Source organism: Molothrus ater, chromosome 4 (assembly GCF_012460135.2).
Source record: "Molothrus ater isolate BHLD 08-10-18 breed brown headed cowbird chromosome 4, BPBGC_Mater_1.1, whole genome shotgun sequence".
In the NCBI taxonomy this organism is placed as follows: domain Eukaryota; kingdom Metazoa; phylum Chordata; class Aves; order Passeriformes; family Icteridae; genus Molothrus; species Molothrus ater.
In genome coordinates this window covers 47,525,024-47,548,573 of record NC_050481.2, presented here as the reverse complement: position 1 = coordinate 47,548,573, position 23,550 = coordinate 47,525,024, and the positions used below count along the sequence as shown (strand labels likewise).

Below are 23,550 nucleotides of genomic sequence, written 5' to 3'. Positions count from 1 at the left end.
ACTATTTTTTAGAGTCCTTGCTCTATTCTTGTTACCTTTAATCTCTAGAACTCCCAAATCAACATAAATTACACCTTCTGAAATGGAAATATAGTTTTAGGACTCTCCAGTATCATCAAATCTCCTCTGATGCTCCTTTCCTAAATAGAATTAGGCAGTATTATCGGATGGCATTTCATATTCAGGTCAGAGCAACAGAACCAGAGGTGAAAACCAGAAAAAGTACCTTTCTGCTGTGCTGAAATACTGTGGTCCTCTGACATTCTGTGTTTTGAAAATGTATCTGGGAACGAAATTTGTGGAGCTGTACACATATATCATCAGTCTAAGAATAGATTTTGTACTGACAGAAATTAAGTCTTAGTGATTTCAGACAGCTTCAAGATTAAGGAGATACAATTTGAGGTCACAATTTTGGATTTCATCACTAAATGCCTGCATGAATCCTACTTTAGGAATTTTAATCCTTTGTAGCGTCTGGTCCCTGATCCTGTAAGCCTTGCCAAGAACTGGCAAACTTGTGCCAGTGAAAGATAGCTCTTTTTGCCACCTTTCCTATCAGAAGAGTAAAGCATTTTTGTAAAGAAACTCAGTCTGCTAGTCAGCAGAATGCAAATGGAGATGGAGACAGGAAAAAAAAATGTGTCTGGGGAAGGAAAAGGAGAAACTGGAGAGGAGGGAACCTCTATTTCACATTCAAACCTTCTGCTCTGAAGTTCAGCTGTAGAAACACCATTCTGACTTATTTTGGTCAGGTCATCTTCAGAATGAGGTTGACAAAGATCTACTGATGATCAGAAATGGTGCCAGTAATATCTAGAAAGGCAAAACACACTGCCTTCAGCTCACCCATCTCTGCAGCAGGGTCATCAGCTGAAGATGTACAAGAGGTGGAAAGCCTATTCCATGTTCCTCAGTTTGTCACATGAGTTTCAATACCTGTATGTGTAGTTCTTGCTTATCTGACATAACCCTAAATACAAAGCTCTGAAGGAGCAGATTTAGCCTATGCCTAAATTGTTGCTGAATATTAACTTTTGTCCATTTAGCTGAGTTGGATCTTTTTTTTTTCTATTAAAAATCACTAAACTTACACATTTCTGAGCATCTAAGCACATTTCTACCATTGAGTAACATTACATGGTACAGATCACTACTTTGGGGTTCCTACAACTCATGCTAGAGCTTCTTAAAAACCTTTCCAAGGGTAAACATGGGGGCAAATAATAAAAACAGGCCTGCTCCATATAGAGCCAGCTGGAAGATGACAAGCTTCCATAGAAAGAAAGGAGCAAGGCATTGAAGGAGAAAGAGATTTTCACCTGCTACTAGATTGTTGAGACTAATGCAAAGCAGAATATGGAAGTCTGGTTAGAGGTCAGCTGGGAGTTCAGTGGGTAGTATTTTTGGGTTTGGTCTGATTTATGGCTGAAAGAAGGTATAGCAAACTACAAAAAAAATGGTGCTGGTTCATTGAGACCATTTTTACAATTGCACTAGCAGGGATTTCAAGAAATAACCATTTTGCATGCATGTAAAAAACTCTAAGGCAGATTTATCAACTTGAGCACCTCAGAAAGTGGCTCTGGGCTCTAGCTGACTTGATGAGACCACTTATCTTTCTGAAATGGTGTCTTCCAGTCTTTCTAGACTAAATTCCATTCAGCTTTCCTCCAACAACTGCGCTAAAACTCAAGGGCCTTTTCTTAGCCGTGTCTTTCATTTGGAGCTGCTGTTTTAAATTGTGTGCTGTACCTACAAAGCTTAGTATTTCTCCAAACCATAACACTGCTTAATATAATGCAATGCAATGCAAATGCCAGCTGGAATCACTGCTAAAAACAAATGACACTTTTTGGGGCAGACTCAGAATTAGAAATGGTAAATAAATATTCTGCTGTCAGCATGTCTCTGCATCAGGCTGATCAACAGTCTGGCCTTTCCCTGCTGGTGTACTCTGAACAGCAGCAATTTTGCATTTATGTTTCAATAATACTAGCAAATATTATCAAGGGGGCTAGAACTTCAAACAGTAAATATTCAGTCTCATGAAAGATGTTATTCTTGGATAAAACAGAATAAGTACCGTGCATCTACAGGGAGAAATCAAAACAATGTAGTCTAAAAACTATTTAAGTGGAATAAATTATATTCTTCTTGCCAAAGGAAAACTTAGTTAGTTACCAGACTTCATTGCAAAGTTTTGGTAGCAGTAGATTGTAAATGCTTGAACAATGTTAAAAACAACCATTAATATGATAATGGGTGTTTTTAACATTGTTCAAGCAGTTAGAATTATCTAATAGTATGAAAAGAATTTATAAATTGGCAACAAGATTGCAACTTACTGACTGTCAGAATTTACCTCTAAACTCTGAGTTATACTTGCAGAACTTGTAATTCATCACTGATTTAAATAAATGCTTTAAATCACTGAGATTCAGTGAAAATATTCTGTATTGTGATTAAAAACTATATTTTCAGACTATAACTCTCATTCATTAAAATAAATTACTGATTTTTAACCTCCTATGTATGGTTTCTACAGCTATTCTTGGGTCCTGGAGGACTTCAAGGGGGACAATGGTCTTCTTAGTACAGTCATGACTGTTTCACAATACAAAATAAAATGTTTCAAAATACCTTCACAAAGTTTACTTCTCAAAGTAATTTTCAGGCCTAGCTAGGAATTGGTGATAGATTCCCCACTGGGAAGAGATGAGGGTTCAATAGATCCTCCACAGGACACAGCTGAGCAAGACAAGCTGGTGCCATTTCTGTGAAAACATATTTTTAAAAAGGCAGAAAACAGCACATAGGCAGTGGAGAAATGTAGATAGGAGTGAAACCCACCAGTGGGAACACCAAGACCAGAAGAGAAGGAGAAGGTGCTCCATGGTGAAGAAGATACTCCTAAAGAACTGCAGGCCTTGAAGAGACAAAGCCAGAGCAGAGGAAAAATGGAGTGGTGGAAGGCCTGGAAAAGGGGGAAGGACAGCTATTACTAGTTTAATGTTTGTTGTTTCATTTCCTCCCACCCAAATCAGTAATTTGATATCTATTTTAATTTGCAATAAGTTAATTTTCTCCAGGTCTAGTTGGTTTTGTTTGTGATGGTAACTGGCAAGGGATCTTGGCCCAGGGTTTTCTCACCCCTCTCCTTCCTATTTTCTCTCTACTCCAGTGGCTGAGGAACACAGCCTGAAAAGCAGCTGGGTGGAAATTTAGCTGCTGGCTAAAGCTAACCCACTACAGACACAATCATTTTTTCCAGAAGCACTGGAAACAGAGGGGGTCATTTTACCTGTCATCTAAGAATAACCAGATAGTTCAGCACAACAAAAGAAAAACATTTCAAAGGGGCTTGCTAGAATTTCCACTATACAAGTAACAAAAATAGCATGTCAGGAGGGCTGCTCTGCAGATCAATAACAAAGGCTGGCCATGCTGCAATGACAAGAGCCATTGTTTTCCAAAACTATATCCTCACAGCTTGATTCACTTGTGTAAGTGTCCCAATGCCTAAATTTCTGTGTTTTGTTTTGTTTCCAGCTTCAGTCTCATTAAAAACTCCTAACAGAAATATGGGTACAATCTGCTAAAGTCCTATGCCCCATAATGATATTGTAGCAATTCTCTTAAGTTCCTGTTTCTAGATGTATAGCATGTTCTTCTTTCTAACTCAGAAAGAACAAGATTTTTATTCTAGCACAGCCCAAAGCAAAGCTAGAACTCATACCAAATTCCCTCTGGATGGCACTCTGGTTTAGAAACATCTTTTGCTGGCCAGAGGCTAATTCAGTAAAAGTATGACTTAGTTGTCCTGTCTACTATGTAGAGGCAGTCGCAAGCAGCTGTAAACTACAAACAGGTCATCTACTGTTGGAATTAAAAATTTAATTGTAAAGGCATTTTCAATAGAATTTCATATACTATCTTGCCAAAGAGAAGCCTCAACAGCAGTTGAGATTCTTTCCCTTCAGGTCTCTGTTTAATTAACTTCTCTACACTTCCAAAGGTTGAAACAATCTATAATATGACCAAGACTCAAGGTAAACAAGCTTGGTCATCTTCAGCAGGACTGTACACAAGATTATCCAAACAACACAGTTTCAATTGTAAAGGAAGTCTTCCTTAATAATTATTTTCTATTTCCATACTTTTATTTTTCTGTTTGTGAACCATAGAATTTTAAAAAATCATCTAGCACCTACAAAGAGACTGCAATTCAATTTAAGTTCAAAGTAAACTCTATAACGTCCAAAATAGTTCTTCCTGACTCCATTATTTCTTATCTTCTGTTCAAGCCATAGACTTTGTAGCAACAGGGAACAAGACGTAACCCAGCTGATAGTTTAATTCAGTTCATACAGAATGGCTTGCTCTTTCTAATTAGTTCTACAGATGTTCTTGCACCAGGCTTAGGCTAAATCAATATCTAGAAGTGCAGCTCAAAAAAACCCTGTTAATTTTGGGTGAGCTTACTTCCCCACAGAGGCACAAGGCATTTCATCCAGCCAAGATCAACCCACTACATTCACCATTAAACCCTGTCCTCAAGTGTCACTTCTACACATCTTTTAAATACTTTCAGGAATGGTGACTCAAGCTCTTCTGTGGGCAGACTGTTCCAATGCTTGACAAACATCTCTATCAAGAAGTTTTCCTAATATCTAATCTAAAACTCCCATGGTGCAACCTGAGACAATTTCTCCCTGTCCTCTTACTTGTTATGTGGAAGAACTGCCTGCCCTCCAGGTTGGCTACAATATCCTTTCAGGGAGCTGTAGAAAGTGATAAGGTTTCCCCCGATCCTCCCTTCTCCAGGCTAAATACCCCTACTTCCCTCAGCCCTCATCACAACACTTGAGCTCCAATCCCTTCACCACCCTTGTTGCCCTTCTCTGGACATGATCCAGCACTACAATGTGTTTTTTGTACTGACAGGCCCAGAACTGGACACAGGCTTTGAGGTGTAGCCTCACCAGTGCTGAATGCAGAACCCCTGTCCTGCTCCTGCTGGCCACACTATTGCTGACACAGGCCAGGGTGCCAGTGGCCTGCTTGGCCACCTGAGCCCAGCTGGCTCATGTTCAGCCCCTGTCACCAGCACGCCCAGGTCCTTTACAACTGGGCAGCTTTCCAACTACTCTTCCCACAGCCTGTAGTGCTTCTTGGGGTTGTAAACAAAGTGCAGGACCTGGCACTTGGCCTTCTTGAACCTCATACCATTGGCTTTGGCCCATCAATCCAGCCTGTCCAGATCCCTTTGTAGAGCCCTGGGAATCACCATGGGTGACCCACTGACAACTGGATTTAACTTTATTCACCATCACTCTGGGTGATACATCGTCTGAGGTATAGTGTCTTCCTCTGACATTTAAAGTTTTGTTTACCTCCTTCAGGGATTGGATCTCAATCTTCCTGCCTTCCATTGCTTCCTCTTTCTAGGAAATTACCCTGTAGAAGGAAACTGTGAAGAGACTATTCTTGGGAAGCTTTGTCTGGGTAGAAAAAAGGAGCAAGGAGGAGCCCTCACCTTCCATCTCCCAATGAAGGTGTCTCCAGGTAAAACCTAGCCTTTGTACAGCTTTTTCCTGAGGGAATAATGGCTATTAGAAAGCAGTTTTGGATTACCTCACAGGCAACTATAATTTCCTCACTGTATTATGAACTATGAACTAGTGGGGTTTTTTTTATTTTCAGGCTAAATTATCAGCTAATTATTATTTCTCAGGCAAGCAATAATCCGTTTCATGAGGGAAAGCCTTCAAAGGGAATATTTTTAATTGAGAACACAAAAAAGTTTAGAAATACAAAGCAAATAAAGGTTAATCTCTGCTTGGTGCAAGATTTCTGCTTTCTCTATGAGGTCCAGAGGCCCTAAGGGTGGGAAAGGCCTTGAATACAGAAATTTTCATTTACTCTTCTGCTGTAATCCATTTAAGATGTGTAGTTGTGAACCTGTCTGTTTGGTATTTCAAGAGCAGCAGTCTGAAAGTGAAATGGTGACAAGCAAGATAAAACACTAAGAGAAGAAACAGCAATGCTGGTAAAACTGAGGCAAACTCCTAAATAAAAACACAACTTGCCCTGGAGAAAGGTAAAATACATGATTTTGTGTTCTCTGATAGCACTGCCAAATTAACTGTACAAATTTTTCACCAAGAAAGAAGAATATAGATATTCTCTCAAATACTCATTTCTGGTTTCATTCTGAAGTACTGCAGCAACTAGCACTGAAAAAAAGGTGATATGGACTGTGTGGTTGGTGTGGGGGAAGAAAGATAATACTCTTCTTCCTGACAGTGAGCCATTAGTCTCTAAGTAGACAGCACTACTGCCTTTCTCACAGGAGAACGGAGACTGGAGCAATAATGGGAAGTCTGCCTGTTGGTTTTTTAAAGCTGCTTCTTTCTCTGCTGCATTAAGCAGAGACTGACAGTAGGCAGGGCAGTTATCACTGGGACTGTGTATGCAATATGGAGCAGATATGCCTGCAACACCACCAGCCTTGGTCTGGACCTCTGGGACCAGGTCAATTGTCCACCTGGGCCTCAGCCCACAGAAATCACCAGATAAGCAGAAGAGTTTATTTGGGTCCTGTCCCAGCCTCCCTTCTCGCTCTGATCACAGAACTGAGCCTGGATGCAACTCCACCCAGCTCTGAGAAAGAAGTATAAGCATAGCTTTAGCAAGGATCACAACTCTCAGGAAAGCACATCTTAGCAGAGCATAGGCACAGCACTTCTAATAATGCTAATAGGTCCTGAGGAACTCACATCTGTTCCTCTAACCACTCCAAATTTTACCTTGAACTCATCCATTTTGTCCCTCATTGTCATGCTCTGAGAAGCAAGGATCAAATGAGATTGTGCAGGTGCCTTTTTTGTTATAAAACAAGAATTCTGATATTTAAATTTGATTTTAGTGGTAGGCTGTAATTTCTTGGTCCAGTCCTGCCTGTTTATCTATCTTTGAACTTTATTTGTGTGCCCAAAATGCTGAGCTGTTTATCTACCTGGCTGGTAGCTCAAAAAGCAATGCAAGCATCACCATATAGGTTGATAGAGTTTTTGAGTACTAGTTCAGCTGCTGCACTTGAGTTTCCCAAAGGGAAAAGTTGTATTAGGGAGAGGAGGAGGAGACAAGGAAGAACAAAATCATGAAAATCTCTAATGCAAGTGAGAGATGGGAAGCAATGGTATCACCAGATACTAGACCCTGCAGGAATAATGGACTGAAGGTAAGAAAAAATATTTACAAAATCAAAATAGAAACCAATGGAGGGAAAAATCTATTAAAAATAATGTGAAAACGTCACAAACCTTTGCTAAATTTTCACTACATATCAGAAATTGAATTGTAGCAGTCACCCCTAATCCCTTAAATGGTGCATTTTAGACATGTAGGCTATACTACAATAGTGAACTGTCAATAATTTGTATCTCTTTTGAAGTAATTAATTATTTTATGACTTCTAGTTGTTTGGTAGTAAGTAGTTGTTAACATCAATAGTTGTTTAGAAAAAGTAAACTGTATCATGAATAAAGAATCTGTGCTAGTTCAACACAATGGTATAAAATATTCTCTAAACAGTGCTTGTAAGAGAATAAACATATCTCTAGTACAGAGTCATTGGGTAAATATGTATTCAGCATTAGAAAACCTATCTTCTAATCTGCAGGAGTAAGCTAAGGATATTTCTGTTGTGTGTTCTCTGCACTACAATTAAATCCTAGAATCACAGGACAGTTAGGGCTGGAAGGGACCTTAAAGATCCCTTTCAGCCATCAGAGAGGTTTCAGCTTTCTGCCATAGGCAGGGCCTACTTTAACTAGACCAGGCTGCTCAGGGCCCCATCCAGCCTCATTTTGAGCCCTTCCATGGGGCATCCACAACCTCTCTAAGCAGCCTATTACAGTACCTCACCACCCTCTGAGTAAAGAATTTCATCCTAACATCAATGTAAATCTGCTCTCTTCCAGTTAAAAACCATTGCCCCTTATCCTGTCACTATTTGTCCACACAAGAAACGGCTCCTCTTTTTATTAAGCCCCTTTTAAGCACTGGGATGTTGCAAAAAGTGGAAATTACACCAATAATCTTCATCAAGTTCTCATAAAGTGGCTCCTGCCCTGTTTCTGAATGTAGCAATAGGATGGTACTGGCATCCTATTTACTGGCATCCTAAACATCTTTGTTTAACACAAAGCCATTAAGAGGTTTGCTCCTGGAGAGGAGCAATCTGAAATGCTTTGGACATAAAGGCTGCAGAGTTGTCACTAAAGCACCTAAAAACAACCTCACAGAGAGAAAAAGTCAAGTGTGCAACTAAAGCCAACTCCCAAAACTAACAAACACAGAGGGGGTCACCAACAGAGACACTGCAATGTAATTTAACAGGTCAGAAGTTAGGTGTACCCATCAGGAATGTTGTTACCACATGGACAAGAACAATGACCCAAAACACACACACACACACATGCACAGGGCTCCAAGAAGATTTGATTGCTTCACCCAAAGGCCTGAAGGATCACCCAGGTATATGCAGTAGAGAACAGTGATTTGCCCAGGAGAGCTGGGCAGGGGAAGCCTCTGTGGGTGCCCAGGGTCACCTTCCCCTCATAGGGACATGACAGCATGTGGGCTTGAGGTGGGACCCGTAGCCATACATGGCAATGGTCCAGAAACACAACTTTTAACATCTGCACAACTTCCAAGTTTTTGCAAGTTTCTAACTGCTACCTTTGTTACAGGGCACTGCTTCTGACAGCAAGGGCACCAGCCATGGCTGCCTGCACTCTTCTGGCCCTGCTGCCCAGTTATTGACCACTAATCCCTGGCAGTCTGTAGGACACGTCAGCTTTGATGTATCACTTCCCTTAATGTGTTTTTTGGAATGCTGTGGTGATAACACACTCACATTTATCTTCATTGTTGCTGCTGGGAAATGTGAAGGTTGTCTCTAACAGGATTTTCCCATTTAGTTAAATAATTTTGTTAGAATTTTAAAGCACTCTGGGTTATCAGAAGGCAGCAAAAAATCTCTAGCCCAACAAATGCTACATGGTGAAAATATTTTAGTAAATTATATTTCAAAGCCCTTTTGCATGTTGCTGTAGAAATTCCAAATATAGGGAATCAAACTCATTTCTCAGCAGAGATGGCTCTGTTGTTAAGCCACAAATCTATGTACTCAGTGCAACTGACTGCATGGAATAAGTATCAGCTTCTGATGGGAACAGTGCTGGATGCTCATTGACAGTCTGAATGATGACCATGTGATCTCACTGTGACCTTACTATGTACTGAGAAGGCTGTAATTCCAGACCAAATACTTTGATGCAAAACACTGGTTATACCTCTCAGTCACATCAGAACATATAGATCTTAGTTATAAAATAATTTTGGTCCTGCAGCTGCAGCTGTAAATCAGTTCTATTGATTGCAGAGGAGCAATGCTGCCTTACACTGAGACTCTGATCCTGTCAACTTTTCAATAAAATCAGATCAGAAATCTCACTACAGCAACTAAACTTTGCTATTAACTTTACTTATTGGCTGACAGATTTTTTTTTCCCACTCATTCAAACCTAGATGTACTTGCTTAATTTACTGCAACTATGAAGGTCTTAGAGTCTTCCAATACTGCCTATAGGACAAACCACAAATAAGCCCATTATTAAGATAGCAGGCTTTGTTATCAGCAACAGACCCAAAACAGGAAACAGATAAGCAGGATAAAAATGTTCCTGTGTATTATCATTAATAACAGAAAGATATCAGAGTTCTTAGTTTCACACCTCTTTCCAAAGAGTTTTCAGATTCAGAATTTATTAGCCAGATAGCTCTGTTCCTTATTACTTCCTGAGGGGAACCCTGATTTCTAAATTCTGAGAATTTGTCTTCATTAATTACTGATTTATTTACCTTAGGAAAGTTCCAGGCACAGAAATATCACCCATCTGCTTGATCAGTATACTTCTGACTAAGGGGATGCATATGTTTCTTTCTCAGAATTTAAGTTCACAAATATAATTTTTTTTAGTTTTCTGACAAGTTCTTTACAAAAAAAAAAACGGAGTGCTTTGCATTCATTAAGTCAATGTTAATTTTAACAGCTTTATGAGTAGCATTATTGACATCCTATAGATATAAACTGAGACATACAAAATTATTTCTCTCAAATAAAAGAGGAAATATTTGGGTCTTGCAGATTCAGTGTCAGTATAGGAAAAGGACAACTTTGAATTCCAAGTCTTAAGGCTCATATCTAACCATTGATTCATGCTGTGAGCCCCCAGGTCTTCTAGTAGGGGTCTCTATGAAAAATAACAGTTAGGAGAAGGGAAATAAGGTCACTGCTGAGATGTTGATGCTGAGATGTTCTTTAGGTACTGCTGGCAGGAAGCTTAGAAAATTATCTGAACTTCTGCCAGGTTATCTCTCCAAACATGTCATAAGGAATCCCCAGCATTCAGGATCCCAAGCACCTTTGGAGACTCTGCTGCTCAGAGCCCACTGACCTCAACAGCAGGACTGTGTAATCAACAACCTAAACAAAAATCATTCTCAAGGATTTTTGGTCCTTTTTGTCTTATGCCATCCTTAGGAGAGTGTTAAGAAAGATCTACTGCTTATTTTCTATTTTTTATCTGATGACTTATGCCAGACAAAAATCTCTGAGGTGTTCTTCACTCAGCAGGATGCTGATATACTGCATTGCCTGATGCTGGTGGTGTGTGAGGAAATGTCTCATTTCTTATGCCAGCCTTACTTCCACAGTGATCATCTCTCACCCTCTGCAATTCTCGCTGTGAAAGTGTGAATTAACCCAGCAATAACAGAAAATGAGAAAACAAAGGTGCATAAAATGAAAAAAGGATGGACAGTACAGTGGAAGTTTAGGAAACACCAGTGATTTATAATGTAAGGAAAAGAACTGAGAACCAGATTTGCTGAGGAAAGTTATGGAAGATGGTAGCCAAAGCTCGAAACAAGGAGAAGGGATGAAGAATCCTGAAGTTTTGCTGGTGGGATGGAACACATGAGAAAACAGAAGAGTAGCTCCTGACCTGACACAATCCATGAGGAAATGGCAGAGATCATGAAAATATTCAGTTGCCAGCTAGTAGGGTCTGAAAACTGTTACCATGCTGCCTGCTCACTGGCCTGTGTGGAGTGACTTCTGTGCTCACAGTCCCCTTCCCAAAAGAGAAGTGAGAGCACCACAGATGTCACCCACCCTTACCAAGAAAAGCTCTGTTGGCAGCCTAGGGCTTGTGGACCAGGTTACTCCCTCACAAAAAACCACTGTGCCGGACCTTAGGGCATGAGAGGGAATGCAGAGACAGCTTTACCTACTACTTTGAAAAATAGCAGTCATTTCTTTTGACAAGAATTTTTTAATATCCACAGGTTTCATTTATACACTTTGAGTTCCTAATACACACTTTAGAAGAACTCTTTAATTTCAATTGCAGATACTCTTAGCAAATAATAAAATTGGGTATTACTAAGAAATATTTATTTATTATGACATTTGTTTACTAATTCTTACAAACTAAAAGGTTATTTTAGATATTAATAAGATGAAGTAGTTGGTAGTAGTTCTTAAAATTAACTTTCTTGTTCTGGCTCTGCTCTGACATTTAGCAATTTCAGTCAGCAAGGCTTGTGTCCCCTCAAGTCATAGTAGTCTCAGTTTGGTAGAAAATAATAAACTTTGGCTTTTCCATGAGAACTGAAGTAATTTTAGCTCCTTACAGGCATGTATATCTGAAATCCACCCCATTGACAATAATACTGAAAAATGTTTACCTTAAAAATACAGATGACAGATTTTTATTTGAAGCCTTTACATAAAGGCTTTGCCTAATTCCTTCATTCATCAACAGTACTGTGGAAGCTAGAGGTTTGATTCTTTTGGCCTAAAAAGTCCATCCAAAACATTTTGAACTCCAAGGTTTGTTGTTATGAAATAGCACTGTATGTACAATGGACAAGACGTCAACATTCTTAAAGAAAAAGATATTAATAATTTAAGTAAGCTGTCAAGTCATGATACTGGAGGTAGTTACCAGGGAAAAAAGAACATTAAATGCTAAAGGAAATGTAGGGATCCTTAAATTTAATCTGAAAAGGATATGTAAGAGACTGCAGATATCTGTGGCATTTTCCAGAACTACCAGAGACTTTAAACATCTTTGACTCGTTTCCCAGGGTTTTTATGTCTTTGATCACCTTTTCACATTCAGTTTAGAATATATTAAAAATATTTCCTGGGACTGCATACATGAGGAAGATGACACTCACAGGCTGGTGGGACAGGCCAGAGAACAGAATGTATTTGAGGAAAATAATGAGGAGTCATTTTCTCCTGGATATTCGCTTCAGCATGAGCCCTGGTCCTTGATCTGAAGCATATCTAACAGAGCATTGCAACTTTTCCTAAAATGAAAGAACAAGGAAGAGGGAGACATGTATCATGGCCATGAGGGATTCTGGAATGGGAAAGAGAGTGGTATTAGCCAAGCACCAGTTCTGGCCAAAGTGAAAGAGCTGTATGGGAAAGAATGACCACTCTTCTTGGCAGCTACAAGCAGGACATACTTATTAGCTATAAAACTGGTCCCAAACAAAACAACTGATAAAAGTGGAATTTTAGTTCCAGAGCTTTATTTCTGTGGCATGACTGCTGTTGTTCCTACATTATTATCAAAGGAAGGAAAGAGGACGGGAAAGGAGGGAGGAGAAGGGAAAAATTTAAAGCAAATAAAGGATTGCTGTATATCAGAGCAGGGCGTAAAATTATTTTCACCAGAATGACCATTGTCATCATCGTCTTGAAGAGAAAAGAATGCACGGCATATAGAAAATAAATAGCATAAGAAAGTAAGTAGCCAGGCACTATTTATTTTTTCACAGTGTAACTAATCAACTTCACAGCAGATACAGTATAAACAATGCATTACAACTGCTTTACAAAATTCAGTGTTGAAACTCTCTTGATTCTTATCAATTTAAGAGACATCAGAGCACAAACATCTAATTTATTCATTTTGCACAGAACACGTTATTCAATGGTGGGGTACAAATTTATTTTTTAAGACTATGGCTTTCAGAGTTTTACATTTAGAAGATTACAGATTACATCGCAGTAACATCTGTATGAACCATGCACCAGGGTGCAAACACATTTCCTTTCAATGCACAAGGACTAGTGCAACATTTATATGAAAATTAAATAGATGTTAACATTCACAGGAGAGCTATGAACTATAAAACCTATCCTTCAAACCATTGTTAGTCTTCCGGCAAAAAGTTTCTGAGATTTTTTTCTCTAGAGGTCCTTATAATCCAACTTTTTCTCATAACCTTACTTCAGAATTTCTGTTTCCAAAGCCTTGCGCCTCCAAGCCCCTTCTGATAATGAGGGCCACAAGCACCTCCCTTCTGAGCCTGTTACTGATGTTCTTGTTACCAGTCTCAAAGTCTCATTTGCACTTCCATAACATCAGCTTTTAGCAGCTGATATACCATCCTGCATGAGCTATGCTGCTGAAAACAAAGGAAAAGCAAGCAACCATAGGATGAAATCTGTCTCCTTGTTTTCATATCTTCCTACATGTCAAGAAAATTATATAAAAAAAAAAGAAAATTCCCCTAAAGGCTACAAAATTCTAGCCTTGAACCATAATTGACTTTCAGCACTATTCTATAGCAATCTAATTTATGTAAAACACTCAATGATGACTAGTTACTTTTTTTGAAGTACTTGAAGCTGAATGCTCAAGGGATAATTTTTAAAAAGGGCTAAATTTCTGAAAAGCAGATTTATTTTCTTTCATTACTTAAACTGCACATCAGAAAATAAGGCATCCAAAAATTAAGAGTATACTAAATTGCAAAACTCTGGCTTGATCTTTTACCATGATACCAGAGAGTTCTGAAAATAGAGAGCAGAATCCACCTACTCTGCAAGTGCAACTGAAAATGAGGAAATTTGCTCCTACCTACAGATATGTATGAAAATATACAATTCACATAGATAGTACTTTCATATTTACCTTTAGTGATATCATTGCCTATCTCTTCTCCCTTTCTTCTTCAGTAAAAAGGAGTAAAATTAAAAATTAATCCACAAAACCCTATAGGTATTTTAAGCTCTGAACCACTCCTACTTTCCAAATGTACAAATCTTAAGTGGGTTTTTAATGACTTTTTTGGTCACATTTAGAATATAAATTTTATTGGCAGAAGTAATCTTGTTAAAATGACAGTCAGAAACTGATGTATAAGTTCTCATACCTTGCTTTCCAATTTACATATATATATATATATATATATATATATATATATTTGTTGTTGCCGCTGCCATTATAATTTCTATAATGCCCATTGTAGCTGTACATGGGGCTTAGCCAAGAGCATCATCTTTTTATCAACTCTGAAGTCTTCTGGTTCAGTCATGATCATGTAATAATGTTGTCAAATATAAAAATGATGTTATCAGTGTTTCATTATAACCCAGCAGACAGATTTTTTCAAAATTCAGAAGCAAGTAAAACTCAGTTTAATACCTGAAAATGCTTTAGTTTTGGTATTACACACAAAAGATTATGGCATTTTAAGAGAGGCTGAAGAAGTCATGGCTTAATCATGTAGAAAGACTGTGAGGATACCTTGATGTTTCCAGGTAATTGAATTTAATAATGGATGAATACATTCCAAGACTATTGGAAAAGTACCAAAGAACTAAGCAGAACTGTAAATATCAGCATAATAATAATAATGACATTAATAATAATAATACCCCAACTGAGGATGCTTTTTGAAAGAAAACTGAAATGTAAGAATAAATTTGCTTCAGTATCATGTACTTTATATATAAACCTTAGAAGTAGCACAGAGAATTACAACATTTATCTTCTATTCCATATTTCTTACAGTAAGTTATCCACAAGGGCATTAATAAATAACTTTAAAAGGAACAGTGATGCATAATTTTGCAACATTGTCCATTGGTGCCAAAACTCTATTAAATTAAATGCATAGTATAAATATTCACCTAGGTAGTTAAAAATATCAGCATTTTTTTAAACATTGAATAAAAAACAAGGATGTACTAGTAAGGAGCGAAGTCAGAGTAACTGAAATACTATGTGAACTATAGATGCCAGAGAGAGATTTGGATTAAGGGTGCATTTGAATACTGGAACCTCGATATAACAAATACTGAGACATATCATAAATCAACAAGTGTTATTTTTCAAAGATATTTCTGTAAATTTAGTTTTCAGACCATAAATTGCAATTGGTTATAAAATTTTAATGTAGGGAAATATAAATTATAGCAGTACTATGCTTAAGCAAATTAAGTAAAAATATTCAACTTTTTAAATATAGGAATAACTATGAGATTACCAGATTCTTAAGTATATTCTATAGCAATTTAAGCTGTAATCAAAGGCTATCATAACACAACTCTTCATGTTCAGACAGAGTCCAAGTGTTTGTAGTGGCCAACAGTGGGAAATACAAAAGGTACTGTGAAGATGCACAAACCATTAAGAGATTTTTCAGTGACTGAAGTGTAAACATAGATTATATATTAATACTGGGCCTATGAATATGCAAATTTCTATATTTATCCTTCTTGGAACATCTGAACTATAGGGCAAGTGCTTTCAATTCTACTGATCTTAGGCTATCGTTGGGCAGATGGACTAACATGACTTTAAAGAGACCATCACCTTTTTTCTGAATATTTCACAAGCCAAAAGACTCCTACAAACCATCTTCCTAAGGAAGAAAAACAATTCAAAGGGAAATAGATATCTGTAGTAAAATGATGAGTCATCCTCATTTCCCACCCATGGTAACAGTTTTGGATTTTGTTTTTAAATATCAAATTGGCAAAAGTAATACATCCTCTGTGGAGGCAGCACTGGTCATTGCTTTTAACAGCCTTCAACATTCTCATGTCTAAATGAAATAGGAATCCTAATGCCACCCCTGAGAGCCAGTCTGTCTCCTTAGCAGGATCAACTGAAAATCACTTTTCCAGTGTTTGCCAGGAAGACATTTCCTATCTGCAATGCCTGGACAAGGAAACTTCAAAAGGAAATCTTTCCTTTTGAATTCAGCAATGCTCAAACCCTGATGATAAAGACATTGTATGAAGCCAGAAATACACAAAAGAATTACTTCCAACCCGAAAAATATTTTGAATCTCAGGTAGGCCTGCAGTGATGTATGGAAAAGTAGCTACTACAAAAAATTATAAAAGAGAAGCCTTATTACTGTGAGCAGTCTCATCCTCTTGATCCTGTCAGTGGGACCCACGCCCTGTTGTCAGTAGAAAAATTGTCATTTGCACATGCCATACACCTACCCTTTTGAACCTCTTTTCTTGACTAAGAAAAGGAACTGAGAAAGCACAAGGTAGAACAGTTTGCAGATCTTCTGTCTTACATCCCCCATGGCTCTCCTCACACAGCTAAAGTGAGGTTGATGTCCCATAAGCACAATATGCAGGCAGAGAAAGATTACTCACTGAGAAGGGGAATAAGAATTTTACAGATTTTTTTCCCCTTAAAATACCATGAGGCTTTCACAGTTTTTCAGAATCAACATATTACTAGTGAACTGGACCCATCTATGGTAAAAAGGGCTTCAGTTTTAGCCAATCTCCTCTCTCCAAGGGTGATCTGAGATCTCTGCTAAAGCCTTCATTACCTCTCTGGCTTTCTCAGAGAGTTTTACTAGTAAGTAAAATCAAAAGTTCATTTACTGCCTTTTCACAGGCATCATAACATCCAAAAGGCAACAGTGACTGATCCCCGTGACAAGATTTAAACATTTTGCCCAGGAGTGCCACCAGAACTTTTCTATACCACACAAGGAATATCTCAGTGCCTCATAGCAGGACAGCCAATTCAGTGAAACTGCTCTTGTGCAAAGATAAACATTAAATGCAGGGATGCTTTTTCATCATCATGGAAGGCACAACACAGATGCATATTCTGAGGGAAGAATGTTTCAAATTACAGTCTTGGGCAGAAATGACCCTTCCTTTTAACCAGAAACCAACCTCCCTGGAGCACCCCAGCTATCCTAGTTCATGTCTGGCATAATCACAATTCATCTTTCTCACTTTCTGATGGAAATAGGGGATGATAACTGAGTGCAGTCTGAGTCAGGTTTCTATTCCCAAATATTTTAGCCCTTGAGGGGACTAACAGAAGTTTAGACTGGGTACTAGGCCCTTCCCAGTGCTTAATGAACTAATTAATGCTCAGTAATTTTAAAAATGGTTTTATCTCCAATAATAAATGGAGAATAAAAAAAGCTTTTTCTCATTTAACCTGATCTCTCTTTTCTGTTCAACAATTCACCAGCATGTTAATTCAAGATAACTTTCTATTGCCTGTTCAGTCAGCAGTTAATGTATAGGAAATACACAATATTTTCCTTTTTATTTAAAACATTAGAAATATTTAATTATGTTGCAGAGAAATCAAGGGAATTATCACAAATACCAGTGAGAAACCTATGAACTAAATGTAAGTCACTCAGATCCATGTAACTTGATTCTGGGATCACTGCCATCATCAATCTTTCCCTCATACCATTGTTTCCTTTCCTCCCACCAGCTTTCAGTGCAGATTTGCAACTGAATGAAAAATGCCCATCACAACAAGCCATCCTTCAGCCTCCAGCTGCAAACTCCCACCACCTGTCTTGGAGAAAAACTTGGTCATAATCTTGTGCGTTCAGTCAGATGATCCCACCCATCTGTGTGAAATATTAACCAACTAAGAGTAAAATAAAGATAATTTTTCTGATTTTCTTTCATCTGGCAGCAAACAGAGCATTTGAACTGCTGTTGGTAACTGAAATAAGGCAGAAATAAGAGATCACTGAAAAAAGGAGGACAGATCTATTTCTTTCCTCCATTTGAACCACTTTTGTAGCAAATTCATGGCATGAACCAATGCAAAAGCCTTTTCTACAGTCTGGAGAGTATTCTACCACTCCCTGTGAGTCAGGTTCCCCCTCCAGCACATTCATGAGGCATGTGGGCATCCACTGAGCTTTTTTAGGAACAAAAGCACAGTAATTCTGATTCCTGGCTTTGGATTTTTCAGCTGTTGAATTGTAGTTTCTATCTTCTATATCTATTCTAATGACTAAAAATACAGTATTATTTCATAAACATGAAAGATCATATTTAAGTTATAACTGAGAGGAACTACAATGAATTCTACAAAAATAATTATAGTAACAGAAAAATGTATTTGCACTAGTTCTCAGCTATTTGGAAACAGTAGACAGAAATTATGACTGATACAATTAAATGAAACATATCTTACTTTAGGCAGATAGATACTCAAATCCAGACTCCTCCTGTTCTCTTTTGATTGTAAGGTGTTCACAAATTACAAAGCACAATTCATATATCAATTTTAAACAAATGTTTTACTACCATACCAAATAAAGAACAGAAAGTTTTAAAAATACTGTTGGAGGTGGTTCTCCTTCAAAGTCTAACACAATCCTATATCTCTGAATGCCAGAAAACTGGATAAGGTTAAAGTCTTTGAAGCACATCAACATGTGAATACAAAATACGTTACCCAGAGTTCATGCTTTGGTTGCACTGCCACTACATAAAACAGATTTATTCAGACACAGAAGACATGCACTAAAGTTCAGTGAGGTACAATCATAGACAGAACCTTACCAAAAAACAACACACTGAACTGTACTCACTACTAAAACAGGAAACTGGTAAACACTAATACAGAAATGTCAAGGAAAAGTCTCTTTTTTGAAAAATACATTTCAAGATATGCCAAAGATAGGCACAGTATAAAACAGTTTTCCCAGACTTTTTCCCCTCTCTGCCTTTACAGCAATTTCTCCTCTTATGTCCCTCTCTTTCAATGAGAAAGTCTCTTACTGAAAAGGCTCTGGTTCACATCCTTAATGTTCAATTATTTGAGCTACTGAACACTCATTATTGAAATTAGTGCAAATTAAGCATGTGTTAATGGCATCAATTCATGATAGCATCACTCTTTATGACAGTACATAAGAACTCCCTTTTCTGAATTCTGGTCTAATAACAGTACTAATTAGGAATATGTTTAAGTGTGTGCTTATGCAGTAATGGTCAGAATAATATGACTCCCAAAAAATATGATCCCAGCTAAGAGTAAACAAACTTTTTTATCCAGGTAAGTTTGAAAAATGATTGCAGTACCTAACTCCAATTAATTATACTGTCTGTTTCTTGCTATTTTTTTTAAAGTACTATTTTTTTAAAGAATCACTTAGATTTCTTGGAATCAAGTGTTTACATGCAGATTAGAAAGAAAATGCATAGGACTAAAATAACACATTTATTACATGCCATGTAACAGTTCACTGCATTCTCATTCCTATTTGCACTCACAGTACCATGAGAAACTAAAATTATTTCATCAGAAACAAATGAAGTACACAGAATAGTTTGTCAACAGACAGAAGCAAGTGTAGCCATAAGCCAAACAGCCATAACACTCAATAGGTTTAATACTCCACTACATTGTTCCATAGAAATTAGAGATGAAAGACTTATGCATCCCTTGCCAATTCTGAATGTTTTCAGTTCTCCAATTCAGTCACTGGAGGCTGATTGGCAACTGACAACCACATGAATAGAAAAAGCTAACTAGATGAGCCAGAGGAGAGCAGGCTGTGAAATTTTTATTTCCTCTAGTGAAGTGCCAAGTTCTTTTAAGTTTCCTTTGTTTAAAGGTGAATTAATGAACCTCAGGAACTCACTGAATCTGGGCCTTGAATTGTACAGCAAGCTGACTGCTTTTCAAGCACACATCAACGTACTGCTCAAGGCACCTTCACCCCTCCTACAGAGGAAAGTGTTCAGCATGCTGTCAAAAAGCATCAACCTACATTATGGAATAAAAACTGACATGTTTCTTTTGGACTGAACATTTTATGAAAATTAGACTCTAAAAAACCTGCTCAATAAATTAGAGCAGATCAGTGCCATTAATGATACCGCACTTCTACACTCAGTCCAACAGTCAGGAGAGCTGGTATGAGCTCAAATGACCTTAGAAAGGTCATACCACAAATAATGCCAGCCAACCTCATCATCAGGACTTTCAGATTCTCTCAACCACTCCTATATTTCATCAGCTAAATACTGAAATAAAGTTTTCATTAAAGTTGGAGCTTTTGTCACACCTCCTTCCACAAAAACTGCACATAATCTCCCACTCTCTATTAAATTCTGGGGCTGAACACTGGAATAACATTTCCTCTGATATGTGTATTGTATATCATATCTTACTATGCCTGGTACCAATTAGACTATAAATACAGTAATCCCTTCTGAGAAATTCAGAGGAGGGAGCATATTCAACAGAAATATTGGGGGGAAGAGGGGGAGCCCTTAACGTAACATTTTCTATTCTTAGCTATTAATAATGTCTTTAGCACTGAACATCCTTACCTACAGCCAAATACTAATCCCATTAATCCTCTTTAAAGATCTGTAAGGTCTTCTGTGTAATGCTGACTTTTACTTAATGCATATCTTAATTTTACAGTGATTTTTGCAAATTCACTTGAGACCAATTTGTCTTTAAGAAAGGAGGAAAGACTGCACTTTTCTATAGTGAAGACAATGGATTTAGAAAGAGAAATTAGATACCAAATGCTGCCAGACAGCAATGGTCAACACCAAGAGGTCAGTCCAGAAAGACTACTACTGAAGGATTTCTACCCAAGCTCTACCACTGAAAGGATGGGCAGCTGGTCTTATGATTCTGGGGGGATGTATCCCATCTTGGAGAAGGTTCAGCAATGCATAAGGATTATTTTAACCCCCCTCCATAACACATCTTTTCCATTAGAAACTAACAAATATCAAGAAGGTAATTACCCAGCAATCCACACCACACATTCAATACATTAATACCACTTGTCTTTGGCTCAGTGAGCAGCATGTGCAGTAACAAACCAGATCTACAAAACCGCACCGAGTGAAGAGTGGACCAGATCACACACTGCACTCTTAGGACTGGGGATTTAACACAGTAACTTTGAGTACAATGACTACAGCACTTCCAAATTCTGCTGATACAAATTCTTCCAATTGTAGAGTTATGACTTTTTCTCCAACACTGAGTATGTGAAGATCATTATGCTTGATGGCCAGAATCTGGGCCAACACCAGTCTGCTTTCCATGAAATGAGCAGGCAATGGCAGCTGGATAAGAACTTCTGAAAATTGTAGACCTCTTGGACAACTTGGGGGAACTCAAGACAATGAAGTAACAGGAAATGGAGTACAGATATAAATGTAATCTAAGGTTGAAAGCCAAAAGTCTCTATCCATGGTCAGGATAAGACAAGCTCAGAATTATCCTTGGGTGTTTTGATAAATCCATTCCTTGCTGCTCTTATATCAGCATTCTGTATAAATTTGAATTGATTAATTATCATCTAATCATACTTTTTAACATACTGGAGCGAACAAATGGCTGATTGAAAAGAGAAATGTTACATTTCAACTTCTTAAAATTAGGGATTAACAAAGTCATCACCTTATGGATGAAATGGATGAGAGTAACTAATTCCATTTAATTAAGGCTTTCTTTGCAAAGGTGTAAGAGATGCTACAAAATCCTTCTGCATTGTCATCTAGGATTAAAATTGAGAGCTTATGTAGGTTGGTTCAGTTAAATAGCATAGCCTGTGATTCTGCATTTTCTTAGAGCTGGAAAAAAGATAAATCTTAGGGATATTTATTTTAAAATGTTCTCTTCAAAATAGCAGTATCAGTTCTACAGTTGATCACAAGAGGGAGACTACATCATCATATTTCCTCTCATTGTTTCAAATTTTTAAAGCATACAAGCAATTTGAGTCATTTTGGACCAGCTCTAATCTTTGCTCAGTTAAAAGTATTAATGACTATTCAATTAATATTTTTTTCTGAGTTTGTCAAACCTCTGAAATTTACAGATAAAGATATCCAATCCAGTAAACAAGGTTGAACAATGCAAAGGCAGTTGGAAAGAAGATTCGAGAATAGGAGTCAATTTTTGCTATCCGGATGTGTATTCTTCCTTCTCGCCAAGATCCTGTGCGGCAGTCTTCAAAACAACAGAAGAAACTGGCACAGTCTTTTCCTTCTAGGCACTCATATCCATAATCATCATCACGTTCAGGGAGATGATTAATGCTATTCATTGGAATTAGTGTTGATCCAGGTCGAACAGCAATTGCAGATGGTTTCTTAAGGAAAAAAAAAAAAAGGGAAATACAATTTTGTGTGCTTTTATCCTCACATTAAATAATTCCATAGGATTTCCCCGGCAATAAAGTCACCTTCACTAAAAAATACAGAAATTCTCATATTAAAGAAAACAGTTTTGGGAGCTTAGAAAATTATGAACTGATATATGTAATTAGCGCATGCAGGCAAAAGACCATGAACTACTTTCACCTGCCACAGTGAAAATTGGGTTGTGCTGGGATTTGGGAATAGTAGATAATTAGTCACACAGACAGGGTTAGCTGATCTCATCTACACAACACAGACAAACATTTTGAAGTCAGTCACTTCTTGACAACTGGGTCACAACCAAGCCCACAAGCAGGCGATAATCACCACTAACAAAGGAATGATGGTCCTCCCATCTTTTGGAGTCCTTAGGAGACTAGATGTGTTTCTGGAAGCTACATTTTCACAAAAAAAAAAAAAAAAAAAGCTAAGGGGTTTAACACAGCATTGCTGGGGAAGTTTAACAGACTGAGACATGTAAGGCCAGGCTATGCATGCCCTCTAACCCTCAGATGTTAAATCCCTGAACAATACAGCCCCCCTTTAGAATCCAAGACATGACTCCTTAGGAGAATGCCACTCAAATCACCAGGGCATTTAGTTCTTAATTCTTAATTTACTTTTGTGGTCATAACAACCTTCTGGTATCTGATAAAAACTCAGTGTAAAATGTTATAATTCTCATAGAAAAAATCTGGGTGGCTTATTGTCTAGTACATATAGTGTTTGCTATTCCCTTACTTGTGACTTTTGCCTATCCACCTTTTACTTACACTAACACAACCCACTTTTTCCCCTTTTATTTCTTTGTTTCTTCACAGTTTTCTATGCATCATCCTTCTTTTCCTGATTGTTTCAAAATATATTCTCTTTCTTCATCTGTCCTTTATCTTCTCTTTCTAAATCTCACAGCTGTTTTAAACTATTCCATAATATTCTTTCAACTTACCCCACCCCACATTTGGCATCTCTTCTAAAATCTTCCGACCAAAGAGAAGGGTTACATTAACACTACTCTTATATTGTGTTCTCTCTTTTCCACATTCTTCATATTTCGTTATGTAAGGACATAAAACAGCAGGAAAGGAAGCAGTGGGAAAATCTAACTGGATATTATTAACCAATTATACATGATAGACAATGAAAACACATGAAAAAATATGGAAAGTGGGAAGCCATCA

General features: G+C 37.7%; 1 protein-coding gene across 2 annotated transcripts in view; it reads right to left on the bottom strand.

Moving 5' to 3' along the window:
- Nucleotides 1-12,898: 12,898 nt before the first annotated feature.
- Nucleotides 12,899-23,550, bottom strand: part of GABRG1 (gamma-aminobutyric acid type A receptor subunit gamma1) — a 60,108-nt gene continuing 49,456 nt past the window's right edge. For both annotated transcript variants that reach the window (XM_036381982.2, XM_054514610.1), the window contains one exon: nt 12,899-22,320. In XM_036381982.2, the coding sequence (XP_036237875.1) occupies nt 22,042-22,320 (279 nt within the window). In that variant the 3' untranslated portion in view covers nt 12,899-22,041. The remainder of the gene's footprint in view (nt 22,321-23,550) is intronic.